Genomic DNA, 15,888 nt, shown 5'->3' with positions numbered 1-15,888 from the left:
AAGTAACCGGATCAAAGTACATTGCGTACAGTCCGCGGCACTGTGAGTGCAGACGTCGATGTGTCCCATTATCATTCATATCACATCATATCACATAATGTATCATATATTTTCTTATCTGAGTCAGCTGAGCCGTATCTGGCCGTGCAACACTCACAGTGTCACATACTGTATGCAGAAGTATTATTTTAAGCAACACATTAAGTTGACGAAAGGTTTGTTTTGGGTTAATTAAGCCAGATAACTCAAACATATCCAGGGTATGTTGAACTGGATTCGTAGTACAGGCCTCGGGACATGTCGGTGACTTTTTGAGTTTTTTTGTCTGAAGAACGTTTCAGGATATCTTTTGTCTGATAGTCTTGATGCATGACACCCACAACAAAGACCACTTTCAAGCCCTGTTTTCCGAAGACAAAACCTAAACACTGCCCACGACTTCCTGCTGTGTGTTTAAGCCATGCGTGTGAGTGTCTTACCATTTCTTTGATTTTAGTTTGGGTGGAGGGTTTCGTGGTATCAGAAACAGCGCTCTCATTGGATGCATGTCGCACAGAGCTACAAAAAGAGACAGGGACAGTTAAAGGAAAGGAAAATTCATCCTGAGTGGAAATGTAAATACAGAAACACAAACTGTACAACCATATCAATTCACAATGTGTATGTGTGGGTGTATCTTAAACTCACGAGGGGCTCCTTCAGCCATCTCCAGAGCAGTGATGCCTAAAGACCAGAGGTCACTCTGAGAACAAGAGAGACAGGAAAAGGTTAGGACTGGGGCACAGACACAGGCTTGGTTCATTTCCTGTAACTTTGGATTTCCTCTACATATTCCAACAGTAAATCAGTTTGTGCACAGCATGAGAGCACAGATCCAGGAATTACAGGAACAAGTTCCAAGACTTCCAGCCAAACTTCTGGTATTTCACTAGAGACAGAAATAAATAGTGGATCATTTCAATGATGTCCTGTATATCAACAGTCAGTCTAATCACTTGAGCATCACAGATGCTTTTTGCTTCGCATAACACTCTTTTTAAATAAACTTTTATTATACTATACTACACTGAACAAAAATATAAATGCAACACTTTTGTTTTTGCTCCCATTTTTCATGAGATGAACTCAAAGATCTAAAACATTTTCTATATACACAAAATAACCATTTCTCTCAAATATTGTTCACAAATCTGAACAAATCTGTGATAGTGAGCACTTCTCCTTTGCTGAGATAATCCATCCCACCTCACAGGTGTGGCATATCAAGATGCTGATTAGACAGCATGATTATTGCACAGGTGTGCCTTAGGCTGGCCACAATAAAAGGCCACTCTGAAATGTTCAGTTTTATCACACAGCACAATGCCACAGATGCATGTCAACATTACAATATAAGGCATTGCTGCGTGTCTACTCATGTAGTGTTACCTTTAGATGGGGACCTAGGACAAATTCACAGATATAAATGCAAAAGTGTTACAAAATAAATGCTCTGAGCAATAACATACAATAAAAATGATTTGCTCATGAATTCAATCAACTCGGGAAATGGGACCAATCTCGGAGCAAATGAAGGCAGGTCTGCACTCGCTAAGTGACATTCTAATGGAAACAGATTTTCCCAATTTCTGCTGTCTCTTCGGATTATGTTTTGCTGGATGTGGTTGATTAATTCCTGCATTAAAATATATTTATTTCTTAGTTTTTACCTTAAGACAACAGCTAAATGGTCTGCATTTTGGCTATTACTAAAGGAAAAAAAAATGTTTATGATACTTTTGAAAGTTCTCCATTTTCCTGTTGGATGCGTTACTCCTGTCTTCATTAACAGATGATGAAAATGTTCTTAATGTTGGCTAGGAAACACTCATTTTAGTGATTAATGAAGTACCCTGTAGTCATAGGCAGCGTCAGGGTTCTCGTCGCAGGCGATGACCTCCGGAGCCATCCAGTAGGGAGTTCCGATGAAGGTATTCCTCCGCCCAATCGTCTTATCCAGCTGGGCCGACACCCCAAAGTCAACTGAGACGAAAAGAATGTGGGACAATTTCAGGACTCAAAACAACCACAATCTTTGCTTCTTCATGGGGTGTTGCTGCGGTTGTGTGATTGATGCATGTCTGTATGAATGAATGTGTGATTGTTCGACAGTTTTTTGCCCGGAGGCTTGCGGACTTGAGAAACCGCGATGCTTGTGTCGATGTGTCATACCCAGCTTGACTTCGGCATTCTCCGTGAGCAAAACATTCTGTCCCTTAATGTCTCTGTGAATCACATGATGGGAGTGAAGATGGGAAAGACCCTGGAAGACACACACAGAAACACATACACACACACACACTGTCAGATGACCTCCATCGCTACAAATATGAAGTCGCAAACACAGCTTTAGAATAGTAGAGGCATTATGTGTTTGTTTGGAGGAATACTGCACAAAGAGTAGAATTTATTTTCATATGTCTGATTTCCCTTCAAGGAGAAATAACTTTAGGTGGCCGAGGCAGCCACTTGGAGGCAAAGTGTGTGCTCTCGCTTCTTCAAAGGAGGTTAAACAAACAGAGGAAGTGAGTCTTATTTGGGACAATGACTTCACCATGCTTTGCAGAGTGTGTGTGTGTGTGTGTGTGTGTGTGTGTGTGTGTGTGTGTGTGTGTGTGTGTGTGTGTGTGTGTGTGTGTGTGTGTGTGTGTGTGTGTGTGTGTGTGTGTGTGTGTGTGTGTGTGTGTGTGTGTGTTGAAACAATAAAGGGGCAGCATGTCTGACAGCAGCAGGTAAAACAGTGGCAAAATATGGAGCTAATTTCCTGCCATAACTCCACAAACAAACTAAACAAGTTTTACAAATGCCTTATGATTCAATAACAAACACAGTGTGGTTAGCAAATACAAAACACCATCTACAAACTAATGCATTTAGTTTTGCAAATAAAAAATGTATGAATATGAGCAGACTGTTTTGTATTTGCTAACCACACTGTGTTTGTTAATGAATCATAAGGTATTTGTAAAACTTGTTTAGTTTGTTTGTGGAGTTATGGCAGGAAATTAGCTCCATAGGAAAGTCCAGAGAATGTTTTTTAACGATTAAAAAATCATCAACTTTCAAACTGTTCTTGGTGTAAGCATCAAGGAGTTTGTGAATGTGTAACACACAAACACACAAAGCAGTGCAAACATTCTTTCTCAGGACCTTGTGATCTCCCATAATGATAACCATAACATCTTACAGACATGTGTTTCAAAGTGGCCTTTTAAGTATACACATGAAAAAAATAAATCAGTTATTCTCTCGGAGTCACAGTGGGAAAACATGGGAGAGATACTGCTCCCCGGACATGAAGAAGTATGGCCGTCAGTTTCTTCTCTTTGATGTTTTGGCAAAGGATCAACCACTAAAAGTTGCACCGTGTTTCTTTCACATCGGCAGCAACTCATCCAGGCACTAATTACTATCTCGGTTTTTACCAGCACTTAAAAAAAAAGGGCCACAGCCGGAACAACACCTCCGAAACAAAGTTCCCTTGTTGGGTCTGCTATACAAGTTCAGTAATATAGTGTGAATGTATTCGGTGGTGAGATTTCGGGATTGTTCAAAGAGATCTTGAATCTCATGTCGAGCCCAAATTGTTGCTTTTTTAAATGGCTTTTAGCAACACAAGTCATTATCAAGAACTGCTTCCCTCATGCATAACTGCTGGGTTGATAAGGGGATGGTTTATTTGAAGTTGGAAAATCACAACAAAACAACTCACAGGCACGGCATATAAACAACCTTTATTTTTACAATATAACATGTATTTATTTTTTATATAATGTATTTATAAATTAAACAACAATATATTTATATAATATGTATTATATTTATATTATTTGTTTATATATTGATTTTGTATTATATCATTTATTTTGATGATAAAATGTCAGCTTCAAGAAATATAACTTAACTTTAACTGAAACAACATTTATTGGAATTGCCGTTAACACTTTATTTTAAATATCTATTATTTTGTTGGTAGTTTTGCTTCATTAATTATTCTTTTCTCTTTATATTCTCAGTAATATGTTTTACTTTCATTATTGTTTGTTTTGTATTTCTGTTACACATAGGAGAGCTGGGATGTAGATGTTTGCATTGTCGATATTAGCCACGTTCACACCGCGTACTTTCCGGCACTTATTACCCCAGGGCACTAAGTACCGATCGCGTTCACACCGGAGTACTTTTCCCTGAGGGAAGATCACGCAAATGAGCCGCTGACGTCAGTTCGTCTTCTTCTGCTTTGGGTTTACTGGCAGGCCGCAAACAACTTCACGGCGTATCCTGCCACCCGAAGTCCCCGGAGTAAATCGCCAGAACGCCGACACCTCCTGATCTCCACCGCTCCCATGTTTCTTTTTGTGTTGCCATAAGTTAGTCTCTGTCCGTTGGTGCGCGGGGCTAATGCTAATAATGCTAATGCAACAAATACAATGGCGGCTTCACAAAAAACTTTTCAGAGTTTTACGGAGCGTGGTTTGTAATTCGCCCAGCCAATCAGAACTGGGGCACTTTTTCCCCCCAGGATAGTACCACCTCTCTAGCAGGCACTAACAATGGGGGTAAAAGTTCCCGGCACTAAGTACTCTTTTTGTTGTGAACGCAACATAAGGAACGGAACTAAAGGGGAAAAGTACTCCGGTGTGAACGCGGCTATTATGTAGAGGCTTGAATTCCCATTAAACAATTGAATATATGTATGCTCCAGTGAGTGTGTCTGTATGTGTGTGTGTATACAGTATGCGTGTGTGTTTTTAATGTCATCCTTACCCTGAGCACCTCTCTGCAGATGTAAGCTATCCAGTCCTCCTTCAGACAGTTCCCTTTGGTCTTCTTCACCAAATCTGTGACGGAGCCGGCTCCACAGTATTCCATCACCAACTACATCAAACAGTACATCAGTGATTATTATGAGAAAGATCTTATTGTATATTCATAATAAAACGGAAAAAAATGTGTTAATTTCACAATAAACCAAATAGGGTAACAGTAAGATTAATGTATTCTTTATTTAAACTAAATAGCATTACAAACCCAGAGCTGGTGGTCCTGTCCAGCAGGACTTTTCTTAATGAAAGCTCCATAATAGGTGGCGATGTTTCTGTGGTGGGAATAACTCTTCAACATGTTGATCTCCAGTTTGATCTCCTCTTCTTCTTCCTAAATAAAACAACAGATACAGAAATCAAACCACATGTATTTTAAAGTACATTTGGGTGATTTGAAAACATTAATGTCAGACCATTTGATGGTAGTTTTGTTTGGTGCAACCTTTTCCCAGAGGAAAGGGTTAATGTGGTAGCTGTGACTGTTTGAATGGGGTTGTATTAGTACTCATAGTAAGCGTATTATACCTACACTACAGTAGATGATGGTCGGCATGCCTCTAGTTTGGAGAAACAGGAGTGAAAGCACGAAAGATATGAAATGTTCTTCTGCACTCCTTTCTAAAGCAGTATTTATGCTCTCTTTGAAGCCACCAGATTCCATTGACAAAAACCGTAGTTTTCATTTGCATAACACTTGAGATGTTGGTCTCGATCGGCAGGATTGTTTGTGTTATTGTGAGGCTGTTATTGTCAGGAAAATGGAGAACATTGCTGAACATGACATTAACCAAAACCAAAGACAGACAGTGACTCACACAAACTGACAGATAGAGGCAGCAGCAGATCAGTACAACTAGAAAATGCATTTCCATGCTGTAAACTGTGAACATTTGTGGCTGAATTTAGCTGAAAATGCAAAAAAAGCTGAATATGTTATTAGTTGAATGGTAGCTGCTTTTAGCTACAAAAACCAAGTAAGTGTGTGGCTGGACTTAGCAGAGAAATGCAGAAAAGTGAAATGATTTGAATCAAATTGTTACAGCTCAAATGCATTGCAATGACTTTGTTGAACACTTGAAAGTGAAATGTTCAACTGGAAGAGGAGGAAAAATAGTGAAGAAGCTTAATATTTAAAATGTCTGACATCAATCAATGGGAGGTCCACCCATAAAAACAATGGTTAGGTGGGCAAAGGCCTTTGGCCTGTGTTTGTTTGTGTGTGTGTGTGTGTGTGTGTGTGTGTGTGTGTGTGTGTGTGTGTGTGTGTGTGTGTGTGTGTGTGTGTGTGTGTGTGTGTGTGTGTGTGTGTGTGTGTGTGTGTGTGTGTGTGTGTGTGTGTGTGTGTGTGTGTGTGTGTGTTAATTGTTACAGCTCAAATGCATTGCAATAACTTCCATGTTAAAAAAATACTTTAAAAAACTGAATATTTTAAAAAGTATAATTTTAAAAAGTATAACATATTTTGAAAAAGTTGAAAGTTTCCCATCATGTGCTGAAAAGGCTGAATAGTTTGATATTTGAATGGTTCCTGCAGCTGAAATTAGGCTGAAGGAGTTAAATAAAGATATTAAATGTAAGTAGTAGTGATTGAATGTTTACAAACACCTGTGTGTGTAAACCCAGAGATCAAAGGTTACCATGGTGACGACTTATGATGATTTACCAACTGCAGCACTGAGTGCCATTAAGAATGAATTGAGGATTATTTCTGACAATTTTGCCACCTGTTCAAAAACTATGGCTCCTATAAAAAAATGACCTGACCGTGAGCATCAGGGAACCCCAATGAACTGAAATGTTTTTTTTTTGGGTTTTGTGTGTAAAATGTGGAGATGGGAGCAGTTTGTCTAAAGTGTACTTCTCTCTGCTCTGAAGAAAGATCCGGAACAATTTAACATGGGAATCAATTGGGAGCTAGGTGGACTTTTTGTCTCTTCATGCCCTCAAGAGGCATTTTGTTTAATATTTTTTCTTATTTTAATTTTATTTTCCAACCTAGGAGAGGTTTTCCTACGTTTTTCATGAAAAAATATGTCTGAGGAGTGTAGGGTTTGGGAATTATGGCAAGTTTAAAAAAAAATTGGGGGAGAATTTCAAGCACTGCTCCATTCTGTTTTGAGATCAAAGCACTCAAGACTTAACGAGCTGCTCCATCCACTCTAAAGTTAAAATCTGAAAAAGGCCTCTCTACCAAGCTCCAAACTAAGTTAAATATCTCAAAAAGTGTAAAAGATATCAAAAATCTGAATAAGAATTGAATATTGAAGGTCTTGTAATCATTTGAAGGTTTCGATTCCTGAAAAGGCTGAATAGTTTAATATTTGAATGGTTTCTGTAGCTGAAAATAAGATGAAGTTATGGAGAGCCAAAGTATTGGCTGAAATAAGGGGAATAAAGATTCAAAGAACTATAGTGGAATGCGGTGGCACAGCATTCACACTAATGAGAGTTTTTGTCAATGGAGTTTAGTGTCTTTGAAGGCAGCATAGATATTCAGTTTCCCCTCAAAAAGGGATAAAATATACTAAAAAGTGCGTACACTTACACTGCTTTTGTTTTTTCAGGTGGCTAAAATAAGTTATGCTGTGGCTCTTGCTCACAGCATAACATTGCTTAGCTTCTGTTTTGTTACTCCTGTTTGTTTATCCAATCTGGGGATGTGCTGACCTCCATCAACTTTAGATAATACAACGCCACTTGAAAAAATCCAGTCTACACTTCTGCTTTGAAAGTTACACTCGATCCTCGCTTCCTGTTTGTTCTTCCTTCAAGAATGATATTAAACCTTACATTAGAAACATGTATAAGCCCGCTAATGTTGAAGTGTATCTTCAAAAGTCGAAGGTGGCACTTTAAAAGTTTTCCTTTTTTATTCTCATAGAGTACCTACAAGGCAAACACCTACAAATCCAGAGAAAAAGCATCTTCTTTCAGATTGTTGCTTGACCTCTCAGTGGCCTCAGATAGTTGACCTTATTTCAACTACAGCTATGTCTCGACAAAACAACCGGGGTTGGGACACAAAGACCAAGAAAGCTTGCACAGGAAACGGAGCGACCATTTTTGTTTCTAGCTATAAATCCCGGAAATGACTTGTGACTTCTCCAATTCACTGAACCCCTAAATCTGAGGGAGGTAGAGGAGAGGAGGAGGGGTGGAGGAGCGATGGAGGAGCTGGATGTGGCTGTTAATCAGACAAGAGGAACAACAGAGAGCTTCTCCCAGTCACTGACCTCCTTTAAATCTCCACAGGACAGGAGCAGAGCAAATGACAAGGCAGTGTTTGACCTTTCACCTCCTTCTAAAACACAAAAGCCTCCTGCCTGTGTCTGGAGCACCTCTCCCCACCCCCCCCTCCCCACTATCTCTCTTTCTCTGTTTGTGTGTGTATGTGTGTGAGAAGGGAGATAATAGCCGAGCATTTCCTGCTAAAGAGTTTGTCTGCAACACAGGAGACCCACAATCTCATCAACAGGAAATAAACCAGGGTCCAGTTCTGCAAAAATCTGATTTGGGACAAAGTATAAAGCATCAACCAGTTTAAAGGAGACATGTCATGCTTTTCCGGTTATTACCCGATCCCTTGTGTGTTATGAAGGTTTTTATGCATGTAAACGGTCTGCAGAGTCACAAACCCTCAAAGTACACCCTGTAGCGAGTAAAACTCTAACACATAAAATACCTCCCCAAAACGCCTCGTTGGAGATACGTCATTGTCCATTTGATTCTTCCGGGTACGGCATGATGTCAACCCGTACTCGGAACGAAATGGACCAATCCGTGGAGCCGTTACGTTACGTTAAGCCCCCGCTGATTGGTCCAAATTGAGCAATACACACACACACACACACACACACACACACACACACACACACACACACACACACACACACACACACACACACACACACACACACACACACACACACACACACACACACACACACACACACACACACACACACACACACACACACACACACACACACACACACACACACACACACACACACACACACACACACACACACACACACACAGTGTAGGCAAAATTCTCTCTGCAGACCCATTCTCACAGCGTTTATCAACCTTTTTCTTACTCAATATCAAGCGACACTTATTGTTTTTACTTCGGCTGTGACTTTGTGTGTGCTCAGGATGAGTTTCGCTGTGTATCGCTATACAAGGAAACAACACCTCCACGGAGCTCAGCGCGATTCACAACGTCCCGACCAATCAGAGCACACTGTGCTCACAGGGAGGGTGGGGGCTGGAGCTATTGGCGCTACAACGAGCCGTTAAAGGCAGAGAGTGAAATTCAGTGAATACACGTAGTTTACAGAGATGCTGTATGAGAAACCAATGAGTTTGGAAAATTGCACAATATAAATCTATTCTAGTAGACCTCAACAATGGAATTATGATCAGTGGAATGTCAATGACATGTCAATGACATGAATGTCAATGACATGTCTCCTTTAAGGTTAGTTCAGTTCGTAGTACCTGTTTTTCTGAAAACTAATTCAATAATATTGTTCTCAATCTTGTTTATTTAAAGGGGACCTATCATAAAAAATGCACTTTAGTACGTCTTTTATACATGAATATGTGTCCCCGGTGTGTCGGGGAACTCACCAAGTGTCAGAAAATACAACCCTCTCTCTTTTCCTCTATACCCAAATCTCTAAAAAAAAAGGGGCTGTAACGGATCTGATCCAGATTTGAATTATTTTCTACGTCACACAAGGGGTGCTCCGCTTAGTGGTCAATTCTCCACCTATCAGGGGAATGAGAGGTTGGGCCACGGCCGGCCATTGCCGCTGGAAAGCGCTGGAGACGCTGCAGTACATATGCCAGGCCTGTAAGTGGCGCTGTAGTCTGCCTCAAAAGCAGCGAAGAAGACTTCCCTTGCATGGTTTCCATGGTTGCCCTTCTGTTTATTCTCCGGCTCTTTTTCTCCCTCCCCGAGGCAAGCGTTTGCGCTTCCTGCTTTAAAACAAATGAATAATGACTCTATATAATCATATGTAAGGGATAATGTGCAACGACGCGGTCATTATGGGGAAAAGAACACCGACAGGCTGATCAGGAGCCCGACGCGAAGCGGAGGGATCTAGATCGGCATGAAGGCACATTATGCAATGTGCACATTATCCCGCTTATTACATGGCCACATTCTCAACAAAGTAACGATATGACTCCCAATATTAATTGAAATGCTTTTATGGATTTAGAAAATGATTTTATTGATTTAAAAAATAGTTGTATGTATTGATTTAAATTGACATGAATCCGCTAAAAAAAATAGTCCGTTGTTACTGTTTGAACTAACGTAGCAACGGCAGGAACTGCTTCGATAGTGTTTTTGAGGAGCTTTTTGATTACAGATTTGAAAACATCGTTGCTTGCTTTAAAAGTAGCACAATTCATTATGTCAAACCTTGGAAAGTATCTAGATATCCCTGCCCTAATGCCAAAGTAACTGGCAACTGAATATGTGTCGCCGTTTGATGTCTATGTCTGGACCGCTGCGTAAAAAGGAGGGTTTCTGCCCTATTACTTCTCTTCTTACTGCTATAAGAATAAAACACAGAGGACGGAGATCTCTTTTTCTCCCCCTCTTCTGACAGCCCAGCAGCTGATCTCAAAGCACGCTCCCCTCTCCTGCAGGGGGGGCGTGGTCAGCTGCAGCTCACAGAATCAGCCCCCTGCAAAAACAACGCTAGAAAGAGCAAATAGAGCGAAATGAGGCATGGCTAAAATGCAGGATCTGTTTGGTATTTTGAAAAAATATATATATTTATATTAGGGCTGTCAGTCGATTAAAATATTTAATCGTGATTAATCGCATGATTGTCCATAGTTAATCGCGATTAATCGCAAATTAATCGCACATTTTTTATCTGTTCTAAATGTACCTGCTTAGAGGAATATTTTTCAAGTTTGTAATACTCTTATCAACATATGAGTGGACAAATATGCTTTATGCAAATGTTATTATCATTTGAACGATGGCCAGTCGGTGCCTGCCGGTGAGCGTGGAAGTGTGGTCTGCAGCAAGCGGGCAGCAGGAGCGGGGCTGTCAGCATCAACTTGTAGATGGTATTTTAAAGTCGATGCGCTCTGAAACTACGGGGCGGCCGAGGAAAAAAAATACAGATGCGTTAACTTGACAGCCCTAATTTATATACTTTATATAGGTATGGCCCTACAATATATTGTTCAAATATAGCATGATATGTCCCCTTTAACATGTTTTATTATGTTACTCAATTAATTGCTGGAAAATGACCATAAATTCCTACATCCCAATGTCACATGACATATACATATACACTGAACAAAAATATAAACGCAACACTTTTGTTTTTGCTCCCATTTTTCATGAGATGAACTCAAAGATCTAAAAAAAAATGTATATACACAAAATAACCATTTCTCTCAAATATTGTTCACAAATCTGAAAAAATCTGTGATAGTGAGCACTTCTCCTTTGCCGAGATAATCCATCCCACCTCACAGGTGTGGCATATCAAGAAGCTGATTAGACCGCATGATTATTGCACAGGTGTGCCTTAGGCTGGCCACAATAAAAGGCCACTCTGAAATGTTCAGTTTTATCACACAGCACAATGCCACAGATGTCGCAAGTTTTGAGGGAGCGTGCAATTGGCATGCTGACAGCAGGAATGTCCACCAGAGCTGTTGCCCGTGAATTGAATGTTCATTTCTCTACCATAAGCCGTCTCCAAAGGCGTTTCAGAGAATTTGGCAGTACATCCAACCGGCCTCACAACCGCAGACCACGTGTACCACACCAGCCCAGGACCTCCACATCCAGCATGTTCACCTCCAAGATCGTCTGAGACCAGCCACTCGGACAGCTGCTGCATCAATCGGTTTGCATAACCAAAGAATTTCTGCACAAACTGTCAGAAACCGTCTCAGGGAAGCTCTTCTGCATGCTCGTCGTCTTCATCGGGGTCTCGACCTGACTCCGGTTCGTCGTCGTAACCGACTTGAGTGGGCAAATGCTCACTTTTGATGGCGTCTGGCACGTTGGAGAGGTGTTCTCTTCACGGATGAATCCCGGTTTTCACTGTTCAGGGCAGATGGCAGACAGCGTGTGTGGCGTCGTGTGGGTGAGCGGTTTTCTGATGTCAATGTTGTGAATCGAGTGGCCCATGGTGGTGGTGGGGTTATGGTATGGGCAGGCGAATGTTATGGACGACGAACACAGGTGCATTTTATTGATGGTATTGTGAATGCACAGAAATACCGTGACGAGATCCTGAGGCCCATTGTTGTGCCATTCATCCACGACCATCACCTCATGTTGCAGCATGATAATGCACGGCCCCATGTTGCAAGGATCTGTACACAATTCCTGGAGGCTGAAAACATCCCAGTTCTTGCATGGCCAGCATACTCACCGGACATGTCACCCATTGAGCATGTTTGGGATGCTCTGGATCGGTGTATACGACAGCGTGTTCCAGTTCCTGCCAATATCCAGCAACTTCGCACAGCCATTGAAGAGGAGTGGACCAACATTCCACAGGCCACAATCAACAACCTGATCAACTCTATGCGAAGGAAATGTGTTGCACTGCGTGAGGCAAATGGTGGTCACACCAGATACTGACTGGTTTTCGGACCCCCCCAGACCCCCCCAATAAAGCAAAACTGCACGTTTCAGAGTGGCCTTTTATTGTGGCCAGCCTAAGGCACACCTCTGCAATAATCATGCTGTCTAATCAGCATCTTGATATGCCACACCTGTGAGGTGGGATGGATTTTCTCGGCAAAGGAGAAGTGCTCACTATCACAGATTTTTTCAGATTTGTGAACAATATTTGAGAGAAATGGTTATTTTGTGTATATAGAAAATGTTTTAGATCTTTGAGTTCATCTCATGAAAAATGGGAGCAAAAACAAAAGTGTTTCATTTATATTTTTGTTCAGTGTAAAATAGATTTATACTGTGAAATTTTCCAAACTCACATTGGTTTCTCATAGCATCTCTGTATACAGCATGTGTATTCACTCTGTCCTAAACGGCTTGTTGGAGCTCCTGCCCCCCCCTCCCTGTGAGCCCAGTGTGCTCCGATTGGTCAGCTCGGCCACTCTGTTCTGATTAGTCAACCACCAGAGAGGCTCCGCCCATGACCAACACAGTGCTTTTTTCGGCTCTGAGCGGAACATCAGTTTTACAATGGCGTCGGTACAGCCGTATATGTTATACGCTAACTAACCGAACTGTACCTACAACTGCTGTTATTTAGGACTTGTGGAAACTGCGTCATGATGCCTACCGAAGTGGAAAACGTCTGACAGTTACAACATTATGTAGCCAGCTAGCTGAAAACACCAACAGTAGCACACAACATTATATGCCAAGATATACACCATACATACCCCACACCCTGCAGAACCTCCATATAACATGTACAGATTCGATTATAGACCTTTGAGGCATAGAACGGAAGAAGAGTAAGTTATTTTTACCTGTAATAAATTACTACTGTGTTTGATGAAAAATCAAATCATGGTTTGCTATGAATGATATGTTATAGGAGCATATAATTCAGGGAAGAAAGGCTACTAAGTATTTCCATCAAACTTTATTTTTAGAAATGTACAAAATGAACATGTGTAAATATACATATATACACTGTATATCATCCATTCCTCCCCTTATAGGCGTTTTCGGCATCTTGCCTATCGCAGCTTTGTAAACTGGTGCTGGGGCTTTCTAGGACGACGCATCAGAGTGGTCATCCCGTCATGTGTTGTCCGCCGGATACGCCAGGAGTTTCCTGATCTGGCTGGATGAAATCAAATGCAAATCACAAAATATTAGAGAAACTTAGTTGTTTTAGGTTTGTTAGCTTGCCAGCTAGATTAATATGCTAATCTACGTTTGCTAGTTGTTCAGTGTAATATGCCAACCTACTATGAACAACAGCTAGTGGTTCATATTAGAATAGCAAGAACATGTTTACAATTGCAATCTTATATGGGTAGTCTGCTACGTTCGGTCATTCATTGTAGCTGGCATACAAACAATGTTTTCCCTAGCATGTCTAGCTCTTGGTAGCCTTCTTGTTTAGCTTGATAGCATACACGCTAGGAACGCCAACTATAATGCAATTAAGTTTCGCGACTGACCGTACGGTAAATTACCCGGAGTATACTGTCTATGAGTATTTTGTGTGTGAATGCAGACATTCTCCTGCTATGAGATACATGTAAGGCCATCTGCTGACATTGGAGTTGATATATGGAAACGCTAGCAACTTGGTTAGCACTGTGTCAATGGCTTAGCAGCCCGAAAAACGTTTACCCATGTAAACAGTCGTGGTAGATACCTTGTTTGTTTTAAACATCATAAATACACCAACAACAATGCATACTTACAGGTTGTGTACCCAAATCTCCAGCTGGTCCAAACAAAGTAGGAACAGCATCGTCCTTCAGTGTCCTACGCTGTGCATATCCGGTGTTGCAGTATAACGTGAGTCATGACAACTGGCGACATTCTATTATTTTCGTCATAGGAATCCGGGGCGTGTACAATGAGGACCCATTGTTGATTTACCATGTCGATCGCCTCGTTTGTCCTTTACGTTCATATTTTGCTATATCTGCCTTCCTAAGATCACTTTGATGCACATTCAGTACTCGTATGTGAGGTTGTGGGTGAGAGGTGGATATCGTGACGCTTACAGGGAGGTATCGAACATTACAAAGTAGGTGACTGTGTGGATGCCTGTTCAAAATATTGCAAACTTGAATAAATCATTTAAATTATATATTTGTGTCCGACTTTCATTTGTACATCGTTCTTAATGTGATGTATAGTAGCTCTGATAGCTGTCCATACCTTCAGACAGCCTACAAGTAAAACACAAGTTGTTTATTCACAGCCCGAACGCTCATCGACATGACTGGATCACTCATGACAAGTTGTGATCAGCTCCGATTAAATTGTGATATAAATGCTAGCTATTCTCCAGGGAGCACGTTTTTTTAATGAAATACCTGTATCCCTCTCATCACAACAAGACTCTACACTGTGCAGGAAAAACAATTACATACATGAAAATAACCTTGATGCATGGGAATGAATCACACAAACTATCTTCCGTGGCTATACTGATGTCACAGTAACGGTCAACCACAGAAACGTAAGTCATGCGGGGCACAAGTTGAATACATATAAAACATGTGTACATCGTTCTTAATGTGATGTATAGTAGCTTTGATAGCTGTCCATACCTTCAGACAGCCTAAAAGTAAAACACAAGTTGTTTATTCACAGCCCGAATGCAGCATCGAGATGACTGGATCATCTGCAGTGTTGGGCAAGTTACTTCCAAAATGTAATACAGTACATTACTTATTACTGTCTTTTTTAAGTAATAGGCTACGTTACATTACAATATTACTGTCTCTGAAATGTAATGACTTACACTACTTTTATATTAGCCTACTTTTGATCACAAATACATGGATCCTGAGATTGAAGCTCAAGCCGGTGACCAGTGAGATTGTTCTAACAATTTCCAATAAATGTTATTCTGAAACATAACTATCACTGTTGTCTTTCCTTCTATAAATGAAGCCAAAAATATGTCAAGCTGGCGCTTAGCCCTCCAAAAAGTGCATGGTTGCAACTTAGACAGTTAAGCATTTTATATCAGTGGGTCCTCATGGTGCAGACAGAATTGCTTAGACACAGGTGTCACATGAACTTTAAATGTTCTGGAAAGTTCCTTATACAGCTTTAGCCTTTTTTAAGTCCCTAAGTGACACACACTGAACAGTCTGGTGGGTTATGGTCCTTGTCATTTGCTTTTGTGTTCCCATAACAACATGTCCAAGATGTCCATGTGCCAGGCTAACACATGTGACAGAACTATCTACATTTGGAAAGGTTTTTTGTTGCTAAAGTTAACATTCAAGCGATTTAAGAATACAAATGCTTACATGACATGTCATTTGTTAAACATTAAGCTGT

At 40.8% G+C, this 15,888-nt stretch overlaps 1 protein-coding gene and 1 long non-coding RNA gene across 5 annotated transcripts in view; both read right to left on the bottom strand.

Moving 5' to 3' along the window:
* LOC117546962 (mitogen-activated protein kinase kinase kinase kinase 4-like) overlaps positions 1 to 15,888 on the bottom strand; it is a 103,278-nt gene that overhangs the window by 64,318 nt on the left and 23,072 nt on the right. For all 4 annotated transcript variants that reach the window (XM_034217402.1, XM_034217400.1, XM_034217399.1 and 1 more), the window contains exons 4-9: positions 5,071 to 5,196; positions 4,807 to 4,917; positions 2,212 to 2,302; positions 1,892 to 2,022; positions 688 to 742; positions 480 to 558 (exon numbers count right to left, since the gene is read on the bottom strand). In XM_034217402.1, coding sequence (XP_034073293.1) covers positions 480 to 558; positions 688 to 742; positions 1,892 to 2,022; positions 2,212 to 2,302; positions 4,807 to 4,917; positions 5,071 to 5,196 — 593 coding nt within the window. The remainder of the gene's footprint in view (positions 1 to 479; positions 559 to 687; positions 743 to 1,891; positions 2,023 to 2,211; positions 2,303 to 4,806; positions 4,918 to 5,070; positions 5,197 to 15,888) is intronic.
* Positions 13,475 to 14,392, bottom strand: LOC117546963. The gene is made up of 2 exons (XR_004569104.1): positions 14,286 to 14,392; positions 13,475 to 13,693 (listed from the first exon to the last, which is right to left on the bottom strand). It is a non-coding gene; the product is annotated as an uncharacterized LOC117546963 (long non-coding RNA).

Source organism: Gymnodraco acuticeps, unplaced genomic scaffold (assembly GCF_902827175.1).
Source record: "Gymnodraco acuticeps unplaced genomic scaffold, fGymAcu1.1, whole genome shotgun sequence".
NCBI classification, from domain to species: Eukaryota; Metazoa; Chordata; class Actinopteri; order Perciformes; family Bathydraconidae; genus Gymnodraco; species Gymnodraco acuticeps.
Note: the sequence above shows the minus strand (reverse complement) of the source record. Positions and strands in the feature narration are given on the sequence as shown.